The sequence below is a fragment of the Geotrypetes seraphini genome, chromosome 3 (assembly GCF_902459505.1).
Source record: "Geotrypetes seraphini chromosome 3, aGeoSer1.1, whole genome shotgun sequence".
Lineage (NCBI taxonomy): Eukaryota > Metazoa > Chordata > Amphibia > Gymnophiona > Dermophiidae > Geotrypetes > Geotrypetes seraphini.
In genome coordinates, this window is record NC_047086.1 from 129,345,639 (window position 1) to 129,369,950 (window position 24,312).

General features: G+C 43.1%; 1 protein-coding gene across 1 annotated transcript in view; it reads right to left on the reverse strand.

Moving 5' to 3' along the window:
* Positions 1 to 24,312, reverse strand: part of ADCY3 (adenylate cyclase 3) — a 267,206-nt gene that overhangs the window by 197,933 nt on the left and 44,961 nt on the right. Inside the window, exon 2 of the mRNA XM_033937148.1 lies at positions 3,510 to 3,659. Within this exon, the coding sequence (XP_033793039.1) occupies positions 3,510 to 3,659 (150 nt within the window). The remainder of the gene's footprint in view (positions 1 to 3,509; positions 3,660 to 24,312) is intronic.

Here is a 24,312-nt window from a genome sequence, read left to right on the forward strand (position 1 = left end):
CATAATTGGAATTGGCGCTACTTAAGGTAAGGTGGTACGTGTTGGTTCTAGTGTGTGAATCTGAAAAGGAGGCACAGCCAGGAGAGGAGCATGGGTGGATCATGGGCATTTCTAAACATTACATGCCCTGATACAGAATATGCCCAATCTGCACACAACTTAAGTGCAAGTATTTCCTTGGCCTAAATGGGTGTGCCTTAAAGTTGTGACAGGCACTAGTGCTAAGCACCATTCTAGCTGACACTATTTTTTGGATGCTGTATATAGAATCAGGCCCTATGTGCATTGAGGTTAATTTTTTTTAAAGTTACAATGTTATCATTGGAAATAAAAACAATGGGGGGGAAGGGAACAGGGGGAGCATATAGCGGTATGAAATAAGTCATATGGAAATATATTTTGGAGGAATGATAGAAATATGTATGGAAAAATTAGAATTGTGAATATAATTGTAATGAATATATTTTTGTATTATTTTATTGTATATTTATTTGATACCTTCAATAAAATGTTATAAATTAAAGTACACAGATGCAATGACATTCGTTCTGGAATGAAAAAAACCTGGAAAAATATGACATACAAATTTTCTGGCTGCCTATCCCTATGAGGTACTTGAACCCCTAAAACAGAAGAGTGCCACTCGGTGACCTTGCAGTAGATTAGAAGCTTTAACACATGGCTGTTGTGTATCTCAGCAGGAACAAGGCACAATTCATTTCTTTAGAAACAAATAGGATCACTGAGTAGGTTCTCTTTTTTTGTTTCGTTGCTCTGTTTTCTAAAACAGAGTAACGAAACAAAAAAGAGAACCCACTCAATGATCCTATTTGTTTCTAAAGAAATGAATTGTGCCTTGTTCCTGCTGGGATACACAACAGCCATGTGTTAAAGCTTCTAATCTACTGCAAGGTCACCGAGTGGCACTCTTCTGTTTTAGGGGTTCAAGTAAGCGGGGGACAAATGTTTTCTCTTACTGTCTGTCCTCTATGGAAACACTAATTAAAAGCAAATTGGACACGATTTTGAATGAAGGGAATCTTCGGGATCCCAGTCAGCATGGATTCACCAAGGGTAGGTCCTGCCAATCCAATCTCATCAGCTTCTTTGACTGGGTAACAAGAAAGTTGGACTTGAGAGAGTCTTTGGACGTCGTGTACCTGGACTTCAGTAAAGCTTTTTGACAGTGTCCCACACTGCAGGCTGCTAAGCAAGATGGAATCGATGGGGTTAGGAGAGACACTAACTGCATGGGTCAATGATTGGCTGAGTGGCAGACTTCAGAGGGTGGTGGTTAATGGTACCCTCTCTAAAACAATGGAGGTGACCAGTGGAGTGCCGCAGGGCTCGGTCCTGGGTCCACTCCTTTTCAACATATTCATAGGGGATCTGACTCAAGGGCTTCAAGGTAAAATAACACTATTCGCCGATGATGCCAAACTATGTAATATAGTAAGTGAATGCAGTTTACAGAATTATATGGCGCAGGACCTGCTTACATTGGAAAGTTGGTCCTCAACCTGGCAGCTAGGCTTCAATGCTAAGAAATGTAAGGTCATGCACCTCGGAAGCGGAAATCCATGCAGGACGTACTTCTTGAACGGAGAAACTTTAACTAGGACTTCAGCAGAACGAGATTTAGGAGTAATCATCAGTGCAGACATGAAAACTGCCAATCAAGTGGAGAAGGCTTCATCTAAGGCAAGGCAGATATTGGGTTGTATCAATAGAAGTTTCGTCAGCCGAAAGCCTGAAGTCATAATGCCGTTGTACAGGGCCATGGTGAGACCTCATCTGGAGTACTGTGTGCAATTCTGGAGGCCACATTACAGTAAAGATGTGCGCAGAAATGAATCGGTTCAGCGGACGGCCACCAGGATGATCTCGGGGCTCAAGGGTCTCTTTGTATGAAGAGAGACTGAACAAATTGCAGCTCTACACTCTCGAGGATCGTAGGGAGAGGGGAGACATGATCGAAACATTTAAGTACCTCATGGGACGTGTCGAAGTGGAAGATGATATTTTCTTTCTCAAGGGACCCTCGGCCACAAGAGGGCACCCGCTTAAACTCGGGGGCGGAAAATTTCATGGCGACACCAGAAAGTATTTCTTCACAGAGAGAGTGGTTGATCATTGGAACAAGCTTCCAGTGCAGGTGATTGAGGCAGACAGCGTGCCAGACTTTAAGAATAAATGGGATACCCATGTGGGATCCCTACGAGGTTCAAGATAAGAAAATTGGGTCATTAGGGCATAGACAGGGGGTGGGTAAGCAGAGTGGGCAGACTAAGGTCGAGCTAAGGAATTGGGTCATTAGCACTCAGACTTGATGGGGTGGGACAAAATAGTGGGCAGACTTGGTGGGCTGTAGCCCTTTTCTGCCGTCATCTTCTATGTTTCTATGTTTCTATTGTATGATAGTTACTTTCTGTTCAATTATTGCTCTTACTGATTTCTGAGGAGATGCTACTCACTCCCTGTATGAAGCTGTAACAAGATAAAAAAAACCATAGATATGAGTAACAAGGTACAGAACATGCAAAGGCAATTCAACATTCTCTGAACTCTCTATATTTGTGCCCCAAACTTACTCTTAAGGGCCTACAATTGTGGAAGGAATCTAGATAAACAAAAGACTCTACAAGGAAGAAAATTACAATAGACCAGAAGTGATGAAGGAGACAATGTTTATTCAGGAACAAGAACCTAATTCAGCCAGTGTTTTGTCAAAATATTGCCTGCCTTAGAAATAGAGAGTGACATGGTAACCATTATTGTGGTGATACCGTAGTTACTGAAGTAATGAGGACCATGTCCAAGGACTGTCTAGTCCCCTCCCCTTCCCGGTGCATTCTGGGATGCACCCTCCCATAGGAGGGGCCTTAGGTACCTGGGCCAAACAGAGTCCTAGGCCTCCTTCCCAGTACATTCTGGGATGCACTGGGAGTGGCCTAAGACTCCGATTGACCAGATACCTAAGGCCTCTCCTATGGGAAAGGCCTTAGGCATCTGAGCCAATCAGGGCCTTAGGCCCCTCTCTTGTGCATCCCAGAATGCACCGGGTAGGGAAGGCCTGCCTTGTTGCAGTGGCGGTCCTGCCGGCAGGAGGGAGTAGACATTCCTCTTGCTGGCCATCGAATAAAGATACGAGGGGCATTTGTGGGGATTCAGGGGAATCTTGGGAGTGTTGGGAGGGCATTAGGGGAGTGTCCGGAAGTTCTTAGGGGGTCAGGAAGTATCAGGGGTGGAGTCGGGGAGTGTGGGGTGGAGTTGGGAAGTGTCAAGGGGGGTTGGAGAATATAAGATGTTAACTTACTGAGAAATAAAGAGGTATCTGTAGAGCGTATTTTGAATACTAGTAAAAGAATTTTGTAAGTGATATGGTATGATAAAGGTAACCAATAGGCTGATTTAAGTAATGGAGTAACATGATTGTATATTTCATGTCCAGTTATAAGTTTTATTGTAGTGTTTTGGATCAGTTGTAGTCTTTCAAGCGCATTTCCTACCTGTTGTTGACTTTGCTCTTCCAGATTTAGCTTGACTTCAAGAGACTGTCGGGCCTCCAGAAATGCCTTGCGGTGCTTTCTGTCTGCCATGTAGTAAGACATGATTCCCACTATGATGGTGCACAAGTAGATGGCAATGTTGGACAGGATCTTTAACGACAAAGATAAGACAAAGGTAACTGTTAGCAAGTTCCTTGCTGGGTGTCGTATCCTTAACTTATAAATATCGTAAACCTTTTAGATTTCAAGTTCCTGGAAAATGGAGAGAGGTTTGAAACATGTTATACTGTATACGTATTGGGAGGGAGGGTGGGGGATCAGTGACCAATGGGGGATTAAGGGTAGAGGTCATGCCTTAATCCCTCTATTGGTCAGCTGGTCAGTTTGGGCACATTTTTGTGACTTAGGGCCTGTTTTACAAAGCCGTGCTAGCGGTTGCAGCGTGGTAACGGCCCCGAAGCCCATAGAGATTTAAAGGGCTGCGGGGCCGTTGCCACATGGCAGCCGCTAGCACAGCTTTGTAAAACAGGCCCTTAGTTATGATTGAGAAAAGCATGAACCAAAGAAAACTCAATACTCCACTGAAAAATTGGAGGAACTACAACAAACCCAAAAGGAAAAAACAGGTGAGTTAGCTGAATTGTTTTTTTGAAATGCCTAATTTACTGTTTTTATTGACTGTTTTATAGACTGAATCACCTGTTAGAATAAACTTAGTTGCTTCAGCTATCTATCTACTCCATTTGTTTCCTTTTAGTTATAATTGAAACAGGTCCAGATAAAAAATCCCAATTTTGCCACAGATGCCATAGATGCCATAGATTTATCTTGTTCCATTATCCCTAAAAAATATCCAAATTCTGGGCCCACCCATAACATGCCCCCAACACTACCCCTTGTAATTTAGACACACATCAGAGAAAACCATCTCAAATCTTTTTTTCTCTTTTGAAATTGAGCGCCAGTATATCTGACTTTTCAGAGAGCATTTGACAAAGTACCCCATGAGAGAGAGACTCCTGAGAAAATTAAAAAGTGATGTCATAGGAAGCAATGCCCTATTGTGAACTGAGAACTGGTTAAAAGATTTAGGCCCCTTTTTACTAAGCTGTGGGGAGCGAGTGAGCTTGGCAAATGATCTGACTCCCATTCAATCCCTATGGGTGTCAGAGGATTTAACATACCGGCCTGCGCTATCGGGCTTAGTAAATGAGGGGGCTAAATATACAGTAGGATTAAATGATTAATATTCTCAATGGAGAAAGGAAAACAGTGGGGTTCTCCAATAGAGAGCTGGAAAGGAATGGAGATTGCAGGAATTCCGTGGAACCTGTGGGATTCCCACAGGGATGGAAAAATGTTGCCATGGGATTTTCATGAAAATATAATCAAATTCTCTGGTGACTCCAGAGTGAGGCTTAGAATGCACTGAGAGAGGCAATTGGAGCATCAGAATGAGGTTGGAATGCCCATAGAGGCAGCCAGAATGTCAGACTGAGGCTTGGAATAGTCATTGTTTGAATCGTGAATACCACCTAAAAAATCACAAGAGGCTGCTGGGGTTGGGAAGAAAAGAGGTCCATGAGTAAGTAAATAATAGTATCAGCTCCTGCAAATGTGAATGGGGATGGAGGAAACTAACTGTGGTGATGGGTAGGGATGGAATGGATTTTAGTGGGTACGGATGGGTATGGGTTAGAGTCCACTGATGATAGGCAGGGATGGGTGAAATTTCTGTCTCTATGCAACTCTCTGTTCCCCAGGGATCTGTGCTGGAAGTGCTGCATTTCAACATATTTATAAATGACCTGGAAATAGGAATAGCAATTGAAGTGATCAGATTTAGTGATGACACAAAATTTTTCAAAGTTGTTAAATCACAAGAGGATTGTGAGAAATTGCAAGAGGACCTTACAAGACTGGGTATCCAGATGGCAGATGGCAAAGTGGTGCATGTAAGAACAAGGAACCCATATTATAGCTATGTAATGCAAGGTTCTACATTAGGAATTATTGTCCAGGAAAAGGATCTAGGTGTTATTGTTGATGATATGTTGAAATTATCTGCTCAGTGTGTAGCAGCACCCAGACTCCCTGCTGCTGTGGAGGTAAAGGCACAGAGTTTTACAGTGCTTGAGCATGAGGTTGGTTTTATTACTTATTTTCGGTGTTGACAGATGCAGCAACAAAGGAAGCTTGAGAGGGTATGATACATGCTGGGGGGAGGGTGGGGGGAGAAGAGATCAAGATAAGGCAATATACTGGATGGAAAGGGAGGATAGAGATAGGGAGAGTCTGTACTAGTGCTGCCCGATTCACAATTCGAATCAATTCACCGATTCACTTCGGGTGAATCGATTCGAATAGGTTCAAAAAAAAAAAAAAATTGGCTTCCCGATTTGCCTGACCCTCGCCCCCTATAGCAGGAGCAGCAACGCTGCTTTTGCTGGCCGGCTGTTGCCACACCTGCTTTAGAAGGCGAGGGGGAGGGTCAGTCGGGAAGTGCTGCTGTCAGCTTCCCCCCCCCCCCCGGCGTCTGGCTTCCACCCCCCTTGCCTCTGGCTTCCACCCCCCCTGGCCTCCCCTTCCAGGAACAGCCTGCAAACAAGATCAAGGAGGAAACAAGCCTTCAGGGATGGTGGCACAGGCCTTTAGGGGTGGGGTGCAAGCCTTCAGGGGGAGACAGACCTTCAGGGGAGAGGGGCCCTGGTACATGGAGGGAGGGAAGGGGGGTTCAAAGAGATGTGCATATGCCGGACTTTGGGGAGGAAGAAATGGGTCTGAAAATAGAGGAGAGGGAGAGAGATGATGGACAATGGGATTTAGGGAGGGAAGGAACCGAAAGGGAGAGAAGTTGGATGCAAGGGATGGTGTGAAGGGGGGATAGAGATACTGGATAGGAGGGTAGTTGGGAAAAGAAAGGGAGAGACGGTGGACCCTGGGGTGGTGGGGAAGGAGGGAGAGATGCTGGATGAAAGGGTAGTTGAGGAAAGGTGGATTTGTGGAGGAAGATGAAAAAAAGGAAAGATGCCAGACCTCCAGGGGAGGGAAGGGAAATGGAAGGGGAAGACAGAGATAGAAGATGGATGGTTAGCAGGGAGAAAGACGAAAGAAGGAGACCCTGGCAAGCAAGTTATCAGAAGACAACCAGAGCCTGAAACCAACAAAATTTGAATAATGACCAGACAACAAAAGGTAGAAAAACTAATTCTATTTTCTGTTTTACAATATGTCAGATTTAAAATATGTATCCTGCCAGAGCTGGTGTTAGACCGCAAACGTGAGCTAGGATTTAACAGAGAGAGGAAAAGTCTTTTTTGTTTGTTTATTTTGTTTACACCACAGCACCAGTGTGGTTAGGAGAAGGCAAAGGGGATGAAGAGGCTGTAAAATAAACCCACCAGGATGTTTGAAAAAAAAAAAAAAAAAACACCCAATTGGGCAGGAAAATCGAATCGAATCAAATCGAAAAACCAATTCAAATCGAATCAAAATTTTTTTCATGAATCGGGCAGCACTAGTCTATACCATGTGGGAGGTTTAAAGATGCTGGACCATTTTGTAAGAGGGGAGATGGTTCATATACCGCCTTATGCCAACTTGCAGATCAAAGCAGTTTACATTTCAATAATAATTAACAAAAGAATAGAAAGGGACTATAATTGCTGGATAGGAAAGAAATTATTCACTCAAGATCAGCCAGCATTTAAACATACCAAGGAAAGAGCAATTTGGAGAGTGAAATGAACAGGAGGGTAAGGCAAGAGAGAGGAGAGGATGATTTAGTAGTGGAAGGGATACAAGACCAGTGAAAAGAGACTGTGATTGCCCTATATTTTATGGAAAGGCTGCTTGAAAAACCATGTTTTCAACTCAGATGCTAGACACCAGAGAGGAGGGAATAGGAAGACAGAAGGGATCTAGACTGTGAGCTGCCGGGACAGTTAGGCAAAACACTTTAAGAGTACCTGATCACTATTCAATGTATTGTAAACCGCTTCAGGTGAATCTCTTCATGAAAAAGGCAGATAATAAATCTCAATAAATAAATAAATAGATTTTGGGGAGTGGGTGAAGAGCCAAGGAAGCTAACATTACCAAATATCCCTGCTTTGAGTGATGGGAGGAGAGATTTTCAAGACTTTCACTAAGCAAAGAAGGCTGAGATATTCAGTCTGATGGATGGTTTTGGGAAGGGACAGCCCATGTAGGCAGGACCAGGAGGTAATCAGTTTAGTTGATAGACTGCAAATATAACCTAAAGTAAAATATAAGTGGTTTATAAGTTAAAAATCGTAGGGGGGAGGGTGTTAAAATCAAAGACATTATTCAATCATCATTCAAACAGACTTACAGGCACAAGAGGCAAAGGAAGCACTTTAGGGTAGTGGGCAGGGATAGAACATGTGGATAGAGGATATTGTGCTCCAGAATCAAGTCAGAGGTAAAGATTTCTGCTCTGAGGAAATTCTACCTATTGCCCTTAATCGTAGGTGTTGTCTGAAAGTTTATTAAACGCTAGTGTAAAGCGGTAAGCCTTTACTGCAGACTTAAAGTTATTGTGCGATTGTGTTGTCCTAAGAAAGAGTGGCTGGGGCTATGGCAGAGAAACTTGAGTTTCTGTGTATATCTAGAAATACCTGACTGACAGGAGATTTCTCTGGGAGGTATAAGGAGTCAGTAAAGTAGCTAAAAAGGAGGGAAGTCCTGAGGATTGGATCTGAAAAGAAAGTACATTGAGTTTAAACGGAATCCTGTAAGCGATTGGAAGAATGTGTTCTATTTTCAGAAGAAGGAAGACAATCAAAGTTAGAACGGTTATATATTACAGTGTTTCTCAACCTTTTGAAGCCAAGTATCCTCTAAGCCTAACAAATACCAACCGAGTACCCCTGCCCAAGCTCCGCCCCAGATCTACCCAAAGCTCCGCCCCAGACCTGCCCAAACTTCACCCCCAACTCCACTCCCATAACAATAGTACTAACTGTAATGCAATTTCTTCCATCCATTTTTCATATCCACACAATATAATCTTATTAATACATAATGGTAGCCACAAAATTAAAAAAACACAGCACACTGGACACAGAGAAAATGTTAATTATCATTTATATTTGGGTTTATTTCAAAGAGGTCAAGGCAGATGACTTTAAAATATGCAATCAGTAACAACTATAGAAAAAATAGACAAATATAGAGGAAAATATAGACATCAGATATAAATTCTCAAAACTGACACATTTTGATCACTAAATTGAAAATAAAATCATTTTTCCTACCTTTGTTATCTTGTGAGTTCATGAGCACTTCCTTCTGACTGTGCATCCAATATTTCTTTCTTTCTTTCTCCTGCATGCTTCCTCTCCTCCAGACCTCATTCCATTTCCTAAGCAACATCTCTGTCCCTCCATGAGTCCAACTTTTTCTTCCTCTCTCCCTGCCTGCCCCCCTACTGAAGCCACCACCGCCAATTGCTCCCTGCATCCCTGCCCCACCCCCAAAGCCAACCCTGCATCCAACACACTCCATTCCCCCCAATTTTTTCTTCCTCTCTCCCTGCCTGCCCTCCCGCTGAAGCCATCACCGCCGAAGCCAATCCTGCCACCCAACACACTCCATTACCCCTCCAATTTTTTCTTCCTCTCTCCCTGCCTGCCCCCTCCTCCTGCTGAAGCCACTACCGCAGCAGATTCCTTTCTGTTTCACCCCCAAAGCCAACCCTGCCACCCAACATGCTCCATTCCCACCACTGCCGCAGCTGCATCAGGGACGGGCCAGGCTCATGCAGTGACTGCACGCTGCCAGCCCATAAGCCTCCCCTCCCCCCCTTGATGTCAATTCTGACGATGGAGAGAAGGTTCTGGGACAGTCAGACAGTGATTGGCTGTCCAGGAACCTTCTCTCCATCGTCAGAATTGACAGGGGGAAGGCTTGTGGGCTGGCCACATGCAGTCGCTGAACGCGCCTGGCCCTTCCCGTCCCTGTTGTTGTGCGGCGGCGGTTGGGGGTGGGTGGGAATGGAGCGTGTTTGGTGGCAGGGTCGGCTTCGGGGGTGGAGCAGGGAGAAATCTGCAGTACTTCAGCAGGCAGGGAGAGAGCCCAGGCAGTGTCCAGCCCGCATACCCCCAACAGGCGGCCCGCGAATCCCCTAGGGTACGCATACCGCAGGTTGAGAAACACTGATATTGTAGATGAACTGCTGTATTTTGTACAAGTTGAAGTCTATGAAACTGATAGTATAGTAAACCGATTAAAATGGGGTTGCAGTAATCCTGTTTTGAGAATACTAGTGAATGTAAGAGAATTCGTTGGCTACTATGGTTGAGAAAGGAATGGATGGAGCAAAGTTGCCGCAGTGTGTAAAGAGGAAGAAACCACTCCGGAAATATGGGGATGAAATGATAATTTATTATCTATAGGCTAGTGGGCTCGAAGGACAGAACTCTGGGGTACGCCAACCGCTAGCAGGATAGTAGCAGAGGAGGACCCATTGACGCATATACTAAATGTGTGGTGGGAGAAGTAGGAGACAAACCAGGAGAGGACAGATTTGTGGAATCTAAACGAGGACAGCGTATCCAGGATTAAGCAGTGATTAACAGTGTCAAAGGCAGCAGACAGGTCAAGAAGGTTGAGGATCGAGTAAAGGCCCTTAGATCAGGCCAGGAACAGGTCACTCTAATGGACTGCATTGGAACTGGATTTGAGTATAATTTTCCTCTGTTTGAACTGGGATCTTGGAGAAAGAGTTTTGGGGATAAACTGCTCTTCTGAACCTTTGAACTGTAAATATGAAGTTACCTGCTATAAACTGTGTTTATTGAGCTCCTGTTAGTAAAGCAATTTGAAGTTACATAATCACTAAGACTGCTGTTTATTTTCTGAGAGTGAAGCCACAATATGCCCAGGAAAGAGTACCCTTCGATAGGGTCCAGAAAAAGGAGGATGGGTTGAGATGTCCGGGTTTTACTTCCACTGAAAGCATTGAATCTGTCCTCTTTTTTCTGGAGCCAAATGGTAACCCTACCTTTCGGCCTACTGGGATTTAGCCCAGCCCCGGCCTGCGCTTAGCTTGAAATCAGACTTTTGTTTTATAGGTCCTGGTAAAGGTACTGTACCCAGAGAGCTTAGCCAATTACCAAGATATTGTGGCAGCTTTGAATTTCCCAATATAAACTTCTTTTTTGCCCACCAAAACTGTGTCTGCAGTGTCTCCTTGAACTATTTAAATTACATGCCTTGGGTTCTGGGAGAATTGTTTCTTCCATCCTCCATGTGAAAATCCATGCCAGAGTTTCTCCATGCTCCATGTGTAAATCCATGCCAGAGTTTACAAGCTATCTGTGGGACTTAACTTTTTTTTTTTTTTAGTAAGGGCCTTATTTTATGTGTGTATTGGGGGGGTGGGGGGGACTTATAATTACATCAGCAAAACAGTAACTTTTTTGCACATGAGAAAATCATTTTTTTTAAACCAGATTCTTTGGAGGGCTTGTGAAAGGTCTCAGCACTAGAAATGGAAATCCTCATTTATTTGGAGAGCAAGATTAGAGCCATCAGCAGCATTTACTTTTCCCATGCTACCCTATCATAATGCTTTAACCCTGTCTTGGAGAAAATCCAGTTTGTATCAACATTTACTGGGCATTCAATGAATAGTATGCAACCAGGGCAAAATGATCCTCAATCTATACAGACAAGCATGTTTGCAAAGTTTCTATTTCATAAAATAAAGACAGTAAAAAGAAAATTATTGATAATCTTTCTTTTAGGGCAGAAAATATTCTCCTTCCTACAGTTTAAAATATTTTTCACACATAAGCCCTGTTTTGGATAGATAAAAGCCTCTTATATAGGGTTACCAGCCATCCGAATTTCCCCAGACATGTCCTCCTTTTTGAGGACATGTCTGGGGGTCCGGATGGCTTTTAAAAACCAGCACTTTGTCTGGGGTTTGAAAAGCTTCCTGTCAGAATCCTGTCAGAAAGGGGCATGCGTGGACGCAACGCTGTGATGTCACGTGCACATGTGCGCCTGATGTCATTGCATCGTGTCTGCGCAAAGGGAGATCTTGCTTGACGAACTTGTTGCACTTTTTCGAGGGAGTAAACAGACAGATAGGCAAGGGCAAGCCGGTCAACATGGTATATCTGGATTTTCAGAAGGCGTTCAACAAGGTCCCACATGAACAACTACTATGAAAAATTGCAAGCCATGGAATTGAGGGTGACATACTCATGTGAATAAAAAAACTGGTTGGTGGATAGGAAACAGAGTGGGGATAAATGGACAATACTCAGACTGGAAAAGCGTCACGAGTAGAGTGCCGCAGGGTTCGGTGCTTGGACCCGTGCTCTTCAACATATTTATAAACGACCTGGAAATTGGTACAACAAGTGAAGTGATTAAATTTGCAGATTAAATTTTCAGACTAGTGAAGATGAAGAAGGATTGTGAAGACCTGCAACAGGACATAAACATGCTTGAGAAAGGGCCGCGACATGGCAAATGAGGTTTAACATGGATAAGTGTAAGGTGATGCATGTTTGTAACAAAAATCTTATACACAAATACAGGATGTCCGGGGCAGTACTCGGAGAGACCCCCAGGAAAGAGACTTGGGAGTACTGGTTGACAAGTCGATGAAGCCGTTCGCGCAATGAGCGGCGGCGGCGAAGAGGGTGAACAGAGTGCTAGGAATGATTAAGAAGGGGATCACGAACAGATCGGAGAAGGTTATCATACCTGTGTACCGGGCCATAGTATGCCCTCACCTGGAATACTGCGTTCAGCACTGGTCGCTATACATGAAGAAAGACACAGTACTACTCGAAAGGGTCCAGAGAAGAGCGACTAAAATGGTTAAGGGGCTGGAGTTGCTGTACAGTGAGAGATTAGAGAAACTGGACTTCTTCTCCCTCAAAAAGAGGAGACTGAGAGGGGACATGATAGAAACATTCAAGATACTGAAGGGAATAGACTTAGTAGATAAAGACAGGTTGTTCACCCTCTCCAAGGTAGGAAGAACGAGAGGGAACTCTCTAAAGTTAAAAGAGGATAGATTCCGTACAAACGTAAGGAAGTTCTTCTTCACCCAGAGAGTGGTGGAAAACTGGAACGCTCTTCCGGAGGTTGTTATAGGAGAAAACACCCTCCAGGGATTCAAGACAAGGTTGGAGAAGTTCCTGCTGAACTGGAACATACACAGGTAGGGTTGATCTCAGTTAGGGCTCTGGTCTTTGACCTGGGGCACCGCGGGAGCGGACTGCTGGGCGCGATGGACCACTGGTCTGACCCAGCAGCGGTAATTCTTTTGTTCTGTCTTTTTCCTCAGGTTGTGTGTTGACATTTTTCTCAGTGTGTTGTAAGTCTCATTGTGGTGCTCCAATAGCCTTTCAAACCTCACTCTGGTGTTCTAGCAGTCTTGTGCATTCAAAACCTCATTCTGGTGTTCCACTAGACTTTCTCAATGCATTCCAAACCTCACTCTGGCGCTCCAACATTCTTTCTCAATGCATTCTAAGCCTCATTCTGATGCTGCTCTAAACATCTTTTCAAACCCCAAAAAAGACCCCCCAATGAATCTTCACAAACTTGACACCTAACTAAATCACTTTCTGGTACCCTAACATGTAACCTCTCCTCATTTCTTCAAAATCCTTAGTTCAAGTTTCAAGTTTATTATAAATTTGATTGATCGCTTATTCAAAATTCTAAACGATGAATATATCAGTAAAATTACAAAATTAAGGGGGCAACAGAACAAACAGAGAACTAAACCTTACAAAACATATTGAAGACTAACTTTACAAACATAATAAAACACGAGGAAAGGATGGGAAAAGAAATACAAATTGATTGATAGAAGATTAGACAATTATGGTAAATAACAATAGGAAGGGAAAGAACAATGAACCTCAGAAAAGTTATGGGACTAGAATGAAACTCCTTGTCATGCTTTCTAATTATTAAATGCATCTTTAAAAAGAAAGCTTTTTAGTTTGCTCTTAAATTTATCCAAATTGTTTTCTTTCCTTAAGTAAATAGGGAGGGAATTCCATGTTTGAAGAGCTGTAACAGAAAAGATGAAATGCCGTCGTGTGTTAATAATTTTAAGTGAGGGAATAACTAGTAAATGTTAATCATTAGACCTCAGTAGTCTGTTTGAGGTATAGGGAATCAATGATTTGTAAATGAAAGCCGGAGTTTTGTATAGTGAAGATTTGAAGGTAAGCAGACTTAATTTATACATTATACGGTGCGTGACTGGGAGCCAGTGCGCTTTCTTAAGAAGGGGAGTCATGTGATCGAATTTCTTAGCTTTCATTATAAATTTGATTGATGCATTTTGGATGATCTGTAAACGTCTGATTTCATTTCGGGAGATGTTTTCAAGATAAAATTTCCAACAAACATACAATTATTGCTCTCTGTATAGTATAGATATAGAGCAGGCTGAGTGCTCAAAGGCGGGAAACTTCAGGCCCTCTGGATGTTGGGCCCAGGAGAACCATGGAAGAAGAGGGCACCCCAACATAAGTTGTTTCCTCCTTCCTCTTGGATGCCACTCTAATCTAAGCATAGACCTGAAGCCAATTATCCATACCTTGGAAAATATTCTTTTCTATGATCTCTGCATATTGCTCTATATTGCTCTATATTGCTCTGCATATTGCTCTATAGTCTGACAAATCAGCCTCACCATCAGGAAGTTCATCAGGAACTGGCTACACCTATAAAAGTTCTACTTGAATGTAAGCCAAATTCTTATATAGATGTATCTTACAGACAAACCAATAGGATAAAAGTAGGTTTCATATTTATAGAATTCACAAGGGAAGGAGACTCCGCAAGAAGAAATAAGTGACAAATAGGAATCAAGGCTAGATCTATTGCAGCGGTGGGATATAATTTAAAAAATAGAAGAAATAAGTTTCAGAATTGGCAGCTGATTTATAGCCAGCCTGTTTCTATTTTTCTTGGAAACAGCATTCATCACTCTATAATTTATCAGTTTCCAAGGTTATGATTTATATGCAAAGATATAGATAGCCCTCACTGTGTTACTTCAAAGACCCATAACCAGATGTTTACTTTGAAATGGAAGCATTTGACCATGGCTTTGGCCTTCTTATATGCAAAAAGCTACAACTTACAACTCATTTTTTCCTATGTAGCCCCCACATTTATTGAAAATATCTATATTAAGCTTAGATAGACATAATACAGATGGCAACAAAAAGAACATCTAGTTTGCAATATGATTAACAGAACCCACCCTCCAACCTCTGAACCTATTCCCAATTTCACATCCCCCACAACGCCCTCACCCCTCAGGTCCCCGGCCAAGCCCAATATGACGTCAAGATAGAATATTGAGAAGAATTGAGGGGTGTGTTAAGATGTCAGATGGCTTGCAAGCGAGTTCATAGCGAACACTCGTTTTTTTTCTTCTTGCTGGAAGTTTTACCACTGGAATAATATGCCGCATTTATAAAGAAAGGGGACAGTGAGGCCCGCGGTGTTGACAGCCCTTACCTCTTCCCCGCTACAACCAATGATTCAGCAGTTTCTTGAACGCCGAACTCTCTCCAGCCCTCAGGAAGCCCTGCGGGGGATGACTGCCGTGATGGAGCTAAGTGAGGGAGCGCTCAGATCCTTAGGCTCGGAGGTCTCCTTGTCTCCCCCAACAATCTTCATGCCTCTATGTCCAGCAGAGCCACATAGTGGAGACGTTAGCCCCGGGAGAGAGGAAGAGGAAACCCCGGAGCTGAATTTGGGCAAAGCTTCAGCCACGGGAGGTCAGCAGAGCCAGAAGAACATCGAGGGAGCTGGAAACCTGACGTTAGGGATAGTGGCTGCACTGGAGAACCTTCTGATGGCCATACAGAAGATGGGTGAGACGGTAAAAAAACGGCACGGGACATGGAGGTACTTGTTACAAAAGTATACTCTTTCTCCTTAAATAAGGAAAAAGCTAGACAGGATTGTAAGAACATGATTGAAAAGGAATCAACTTAATTAAAGGACTCTGTTTCAACCATTATTAAAGGCCAGAACTTTATCTCACAAAAAATAGAGCAAATTGAGAACTTCAACAGACGCCTTAATCCAGGGGTCTCAAAGTCCCTCCTTGAGGGCTGCAATCCAGTCAGGTTTTCAGGATTTCCTCAATGAATATGCATAAGATCTATGTACATACACTGCTTTCAATGCATATTCATTGGGGAAATCCTGAAAACCCGACTGGATTGCGGCCCTCAAGGAGGGACTTTGAGATCCCTGCCTTAATCTGAGAGTCCTAAATTGTCCTAAAATTCAATCAATGACTCCTGATGAAGTCTTTAAAAAATACTTGGTTGAAAATTTGAATTTTTCTTTGGACCTAATTCTGCTTCTACCTTCTAAAACAGGGATCGCAAAGTCCCTCCTTGAGGGCCGCAATCCAGTCGGGTTTTCAGGATTTCCCCAATGACTATGCATTGAAAGCAGTGCATGCACATAGATCTCATGCATATTCATTGTGGAAATGCTGAAAACCCGACTGGATTGCGGCCCTCAAAGAGGGACTTTGAGACCCCTGTTCTAAAAGTATGGAAACAGGTGGTGTTCCTATAAATCAAGTTGTTTCCCCTGTAGGTGATTTATATAATCTTACAGCGATTCTTGAAGATTCAATGTCTGATATTAAGGAGAGAGCTACTCCACTGGTTAATTTTGTTTTTGAACAGGATCTTTCCTCTGTAATGAGATTGTATTTAAAAAAATGTGGCTCACTTTTTTGTGGTCAGTGGGTATGGATTTACCCAGATGTAACAAAATCTACTCAAACAAGACATAAAGAATTTCTTTTAATGAGGAAGGAAACAAAAAAATTAGGTGCCTCTTTTTTGTTGACATACCCTTGTAAGTGTGTCATCAAATATTTGGGTTTAAAGTAGGTCTTTTTCCAGCCCGAACACCTACGATCTTTTTTGAACATTAAGAACCTATCCAGTGCAGGTTTTAAAAGCACAGAATAAAATGCTGAGGGATTAAAAGCCGTTTAAGCCTTCTTTAAGTTAAATTACACTTCATGTTATTCTCTCTTTAATTTCTAGACACTACTCCCCTATATTTTGGGGGTCTAAGGAAGAATCTAAACTATTATTCTTTTCTTCTTTCCTTTTTTTTTAAATATGTTTCATGTTAGATATGATTCTGTATTGCTTTAACAAGTAGTTGCACTTGTAATATATTTATAATTGAATAAAAAATAAAATAAATATAAAAAAGATAGAATATTGAGTGGAAAACACAGTTACACATCCAGATCATTTAAAACTACTGAGCATATTCGAATGGGAAGAATATCAACAAAAGGCGTCCAAAGTTTTAGAAATCTCCAAAATCCTCACATTTAAAACATCATTTATGCTGACATAAATATGGTACGCCTAAATGTTAGGATGCTGAGTGCTGCCTAAGCATGCTTAGACAATGCTCTGCATGATTCTATAATGGGCACCTAAGTTTTATAGAATCAGTGCTGATACTGGTGCCTAACTTTAGGTGGACATTATAGAACCAGGGCCTTATGGTCCACCTATATCTATGTGGAGTACAGGCAACATAAACATCAATTAAAAAAAATACAATCACAGCACAGACTAATCTTCCAGTATATTGTATATACTCAACTTTAAGCTGAACCGACTATAAACCAAGGTAACCTTCCCCCCCCCAAAAAAAAAGGAGGGAAAAAGGTTGAATGGAATATAAACTGGGAGGGGGGGGGTAATATTCAAGTACCCTGCTCTGCCCGGTTCTGCACCCAGCACCACTCCCTCCCTCCCCTGCCAGGCTCTGCACCCAACTCCCCTCCCTTCCTGCCCTGCCTGACTCTTCACCCAGCACCCCTCCCTCCCTGGCTCTCTACCCTGTCCCTTCCTGCTAGGCTCTGCACCCAGCACCCCCCTCCCTCCCTGCCCTCCAGACTATGCACCCTGTCCCCCCTTCCTCCCTGCCCTTCACACGCTCCTTCCCTTCCTCCCGATGCCTTGCAGGCCTCCTCCAGGCCTGCTGTAAGACCTGGTGGGCCAGTGGTGGACCAGGACAGGAGGGATCCCTCCTGCCTTCTGTCCCGGCTGACTGTGCCTTCTTTTACCATCCTCCCGCCTCCTCCATGGTCCAGCAGTGAACCGGAGAAGGAGCAGGGCACGGTGCACGAAGCACAAGACCTGTATGTCCCCAGGTTCAGGAAAGGGTGCAAAAAAAATCGAACCAAAAACCCGGCGTGGATAACAAATGCAGTGAGAAAGGTGATAAAGAGACAAGAAAACATCATTTAGAAAATGGAAAAAGGACCAAACAAAGGACAACCAGAAGGAGCACAAAAGGCACCAAAAGGACTGTCACCAAGTGGTTAGGAAAGCAAAAAGAGAATATGAGGAGAGGCTGGCGGGGGAAGCAAGAAACTTCAAACCATTCTTCAAGTATGTGAAGGGGAAACAACCAGCAAGGGAGGAAGTGGGACCATTAGACGATGGAGACAGGAAGGGAGTGGTAAAGGAGGAAAAAGAGATAGCGGACAGGTTAAACAAGTTCTTCTCCTCAGTCTTCACGAGAGAGGACATATCCAATATCCCAGAACCCGAGGAGTACATAAACGGAGTCCCTGATGCGAAGCTAGTCCAACTAGAGGTAAACAAAGAGGATGTTCTCAGACAGATAGACAGACTGAAAAGCGACAAATCACCAGGTCCGGACGGCATCCACCCAAGGGTATTAAAAGAACTGAGAAACGAAATAGCGGATACACTACACCGAATATGTAACCTATCCTTAAAAACTGGGGAGATCCCAGAGGACTGGAAAATAGCCAATGTCACGCCCATCTTTAAGAAGGGATCAAGCGGTGACCTGGGAAACTACAGGCCGGTAAGCTTGACCTCGGTTCCGGGAAAGATGATGGAAGCACTAGTCAAGGACGCAATCTGCGAATACATAGAAGGCAATGGACAACTGAAGGCGAGCCAGCACGGTTTCTGCAAGGGAAGGTCGTGCCTCACAAACTTACTGTATTTCTTTGAGGGAATAAACAGTCAGGTGGATAAAGGGGAATCCATAGACATCATTTACCTCGACTTCCAGAAAGCCTTCGATAAGGTACCTCACGAAAGACTACTTAAGAAGCTGTGGAGCCACGGGGTGCAGGGGGATATCCACCGATGGATCAAACACTGGCTGGCAGGCAGGCAGGAAGCAGAGGGTTGGAGTAAAGGGCCATTACTCAGACTGGCAATGGGTCACGAGTGGAGTTCCACAGGGGTCGGTGCTGGGACCGCTCCTATTCAATATATTTATCAACGACCTGGAGACGGGGACGACATGTGAGGTCATCAAATTTGCTGATGACACCAAGCTTTGCAGCAGGGTTAGAAACACGGAAGACTGTGAGGTCCTGCAAAGAGACCTAACAAGACTGGAAGAGTGGGCAAAAAAGTGGCAAATGAGTTTTAATATAGAGAAATGTAAGGTCATGCATGTAGGGAAAAGGAACCTGATGTTCAGATATAAAATGGGGGGATCACTGCTAGGGGTGAGCAACCTTGAAAGAGACCTGGGGGTGATGGTGGACACAACATTGAAAGCATCAACACAGTGCGCGACGGCCTCAAAGAAAGCGAATAGAATATTGGGTATCATTAAAAAGGGTATCACGACCAGGACGAAGGAAGTCATCATGCTGCTGTATCGTGCAATGGTGCGCCCACATCTGGAGTACTGTGTCCAGTACTGGTCGCCGTACCTCAAGAAGGACATGGCAGTACTTGAGGGGGTCCAGAGGAGAGCAACTAAAATGATAAAAGGTATGGAAAACTTTTCATATGCTGACAGGTTGAAGATGCTGGGGCTCTTCTCCCTGGAAAAGCGGAGACTTAGAGGAGACATGATAGAAACCTTCAAAATCCTGAGGGGCATAGAGAAAGTGGACAGGGACAGATTTTTCAGACTGTGGGGAACCACTAACACAAGGGGTCACTCGGAGAAATTGAGAGGAGACAGGTTTAGAACAAATGCTAGGAGGTTCTTTTTTACCCAGAGGGTGGTGGACACATGGAACGCGCTTCCGGAGGTTGTGATAGCCCAGAGCACATTGCAGGGTTTCAAGGAAGGTTTAGATAAGTTCCTAAAAGATAGGGGGATTGAGGGTTACAGATAAAAGAAGAGGTAGGTTACAGAAATGGACAGGAACCACATTACAGGTCATGGACCTGACGGGCCGCCGCGGGAGCGGACCGCTGGGCGTGATGGACCAATGGTCTGACCCAGTGGTGGCAACTTCTTATGTTCTAGCAGTCTTCCTGCACTCCTGCCCAGTGGAGAGCTGCTATAATTAATTGGCTGCTGCGAGTTCTCACAGGCCTCATGAGAACTCATGGCAGACAATCACTAGCAGCTCTCCATGGCCCATGGGACAGGAGTGCAGAAAGGCCGTTCCTGCTTCAGTTCACTGCAGGACCACCGGCGATTGTAAAATGTACGCGGAGGAAGCGGGAGGGAGGTAAAGGAAGGCACAGGAGGCCAGGACAGGAGGCAGGAGGGATCCCTTCTGTCCTGGTCCACCGTTGGACCACTGAGGATTTTAAAGATACACAGGGGAGGTGGGAGGGTGAGTAAAAGTTTTTTTGAGTTGGCTGGGACAGGAGGTGGAAGGGAACCCACCGCTGGCCCACCAGGGGCCTGCAACAGGTCCGGAAGGGGGTGGGTGGGCACTAACCTGAATATAAGCCAAGATCCCATTTTTGGGCCATTTTTGTGGTCCGAAAATCTCAGCTTATATTCGCATATACTGTATAAGGTAACAAAGTCAAGGATAAACAACATTCAATATATATAAAATCCTAGATCCTTTTTTACTTGTTTCAGAATCTGCTATGGATGGAGAACAAAAATCACTAGTTATGTGCCATGCCAAACTTACAGTAAATGGTAAACCTTAACAAACAAGTGACATTTCAACAATGTCTTAAAGTGTATCATATCAGTAACCTTTTGAGTATAGAGTGGTAACAGGTTTCATGTCACTGGACTTTTCCAAGTTTTTAAATAATAGATACTTTGGAGTGTTGGCACAGAAAACCTAAAAGTATTCTCTGATCAAAGAGGATAGGTATAATGTAGATTTCTATTGTATATATTATGAAGAAAAAAAGGTGTTACTTTTTTATTGCACAATATATTTGCAATATAACCAAACCTGTTATTTTGAGTGGTCCCAAAGTTATGTTGGGGGGCCTTCACAAACTACTGCAGCCATGCCACACACATTTTATCCTGCATCTTGTCTCCTTTCCTTCTGCTCCCAGATCTGGCATTTGCTACCACCCTCTCTTGTCCACAGCCCAGCAACTGATGTATCTCAGCTCATGGGGAGCAGCAGCAATAAACATCTGCTACTTGTGCTGGCCCTGCAGACTTCCCTCTGTCACATCCCTCCAGAAAGAAAACAGCGAGGGCGAGGCACAACAGAGGGAAGTTTACGGGGCAAGAGCAGGCAACGGTTGTGCATTGTTGTTCCCACCTGCAAGGGTGATGAGGTACACAAGGATGTGGAAGGTTTAGAGAGAGTTGCCTGGCTGTGAGTTGGAGAGCAGGGCAAATGCTAGATCCAGAAGTGGAAGAAAAGCGGCCACTGCTAAACTGTAATGGGTGGGCCGTGCCCACCCAGTCCCACTCATAGTTTAAAAAACAAATACAAGTGGCACCAAAGGTTCCACAAAGGAAATGAAGCAGCAAAACAACAAAAAGATTGTGGAATACAAGATCGGATATACCAGTTTGTAGTTCAATAAGCGTCCAAATAACTTAAAACAATAATCTTAAAAACAATCCACAAAGGGTGTTTTAGGTCACAAGTGACCCACAGGATAGAAACCAAATAATATATGCAATAAAAATGACCCAACACGGGCCGTGTTTCGGCAAAATAAAAATGCCTTCCTCAGGGGTCTTATAAGGCCCTAAACGATGGAAAGAGAAAAGATTTAGAAAAAATATATTTGTTTATTTAAAAACAAACCAACCAACCAAGTGGTGGTGCACATGTAATAAAGATGTGAAGGATGAATTACTGTGCGAGGTGAAATGAAGTGATGAAAAGACAATGATGATACAGAAGGACAAATGGTGGTAATTAATAAGGTATTGTAATGAAAACTCTAAAAGAGGTGAAATGTGATATCAACATTGTGGAATTAACATGCTGATATGTTTTAGAGTTTTCAATACAACACCTTATTAATTACCACCATTTGTCATGTTTTGCCATCATTGTCTTTTCATCACTTCATTTCACAAACTCTCCACCTGAGGATACCGCCTCATCTTGCCTAGTAGCAGAATCACATCTGCTTCAGATTATCAGAAATAAACTCAAGGTACTGAAAGGGATAGACTTAGTAGATAAGGACAGGTTGTTCACCCTCTCCAAGGTAGGAGAACAAGAGGGCACTCTTTAAAGTTGAAAGGGGATAGATTCCGTACAAACGTAAGGAAGTTCTTCTTCACCCAGAGAGTGGTAGAAAGCTGGAACGCTCTTCCAGAGGCTGTTATAGGGGAAAACACCCTCCAAGGATTCAAGACAAAGTTAGACAAGTTTCTGCTGAACAAGAACATGCGCTGGTAGGGCTAGTCTCAGTTAGGGTGATTAAATAAAAATTTTCTTTGAAATTTCTAGGCCATAGACCATAACGTCCACCCGGTACTGTCCTTAGGTTCCAGCTACTGGAGTTACCATCGAAGCTCACTCTAGCCTATTTAAGTATCTCATTGTTTGTGAATACATACCATAAAGTCTGCCTAGCAATGTCCTCATGTTCCAAGTTACTGGAGTTCCCAAGTATTTAAACATCTGTATCATATCTCCCCTGTCTCTCCCCTCATTCAGAGTATACATATTCAGGTCTTCCAGTCTCTTCTCACATCTTTTGATGCAAAACCTCTACCATTTTCAACGCCTTCCTCTGGATTGCTTCAAGTCTTCTTATATCCTTTGCCAAGTACGGCCTCCAAAACTGAACACAATACTCCAAGTGTGGTTTCACCAATGACCTGTACAGGTTATTCCTCTTTCTACATAGCCTAGCATCCTTCTGGTTACAGCCTCTGCCTTATCACACTGTTTCATCACCTCCAGATTCTCAGACACTATGACCCCAAGGCCCCTCTCTGTGCCCGTGCATATCAGCCTTTCACCTCCTAGCATATACATCTCCTTTTGATTTCTACTCTGCACTTCTTTGCATTGAATTTTAGTTGCCGTACGTTAGACAATTCTAACTTTTGCAGATCCTTTTTCATGTTTTCCACTCCCTCTCGGGTGTCCACTCTGTTACAGATCTTGATATCAGTCGATCTATTGTTTTCAAGTTTGTAGAGATCTGGAATGAACTTCTTGACTCCATTAGGCTTTTAGGCCAGCTGCAATTATTTCATAAATTCCTGAAAACTTTGTTGTTCTCTCAATTTTTAAATGGTTTAACTAAAGTCTCAACGAAATTATAATATTATAATTATTTTTCTTATGCTTTTCTTATGTACTTTAGTTTTTAATTAGTTCTTCCTTCTCCTATGTTTTCTGCTATGTACTCTAGTCTTAATTATATGTGAACCGAGTCGAGCTCCACTGGGAGATGACCTGGTATATAAACCAAAGATTAGATTAGATTAGATATCATCTGCAAAAAGTCAAATCTTATCTTCTAACTCTTCGGCAATGTCACTCACAAACATATTGAACAGAATCGGCCCCAGAACAGATCCTTGAGGCACTCCTTTCATTTCTCCAGGCAAATTCCATTAACCAGTTTCTAATCCAGTTCACCACTTTGGGCCCTAACTTCAACCTGTCAAGTTTATTCAAGAGCCTCCTATGAGGAACCGTGCCAAAGGCTTTGCTGAAATCTAAGTAAATTACATCTAGAGCACTTCCTCGATCCAATCCTCTGGTTGCCCAGTCAAAGAATTGAATTAGATTCATTTGGCATGATTCACCTTTAATAAACACCAAAATATAAGTTGGGCATGCCCTAGGACATTGCAGGAAAGCTAACTCCCTAGACTCCACCAAAAATATATAAACTTCAAATCTAAATTTTTAAGATAAGGACCACCCTCAGCGTGAGTTTAAAAGCTTTAAAGAGCAAATCAAAGAGCAGCTCTAGTGCTTAGAATAGCAAAGCCAGCAAACACTGAGCAGAGATTACCACTCACTGCCAGCCGCACACCATCATCTGGGTGCTTTAAAGTGCAATTCAAGTGCAAACAATGTGCAATAATTAAATATATATAAAAGTGGAAGACAAAAAGTTCACTGTCCTGCAATGCCCCGAATGCCTAACCCACTGACCTAAACAGAGAATGAAAAAATTAGTCACTTGTCCCTCCAGTTATTTAGCTGAATAAAGGTGCTGTAGTCAAATAGTAGCAAGGAAAGTCCAGATTTTTTTGGATCATTTTTTGGGATATATTTTTGGTGAAGTCTAGGGAGTTAACTTTCCTGCAGTGTCCTAGGGCACGCCTAACTTATATTTTGGTGTCTTTTAAGGATATTTTGTCTTGGGGGTTTTGCTATAGTCACCTTTAATAAAGTAATGCTGCCTCAGATCTTGTAATCCATTAGGTCCCAAGGAATTCACTATCCTTTGCTTCGGCAACGTTTCCATTATTTTTCCAGTAACTGAAGTGAGGGCCTGAATGTCTTTACCTGCTCTCATTAATGAGGTTATTACAATACATCAGTGATTTTTATTCCGCCATT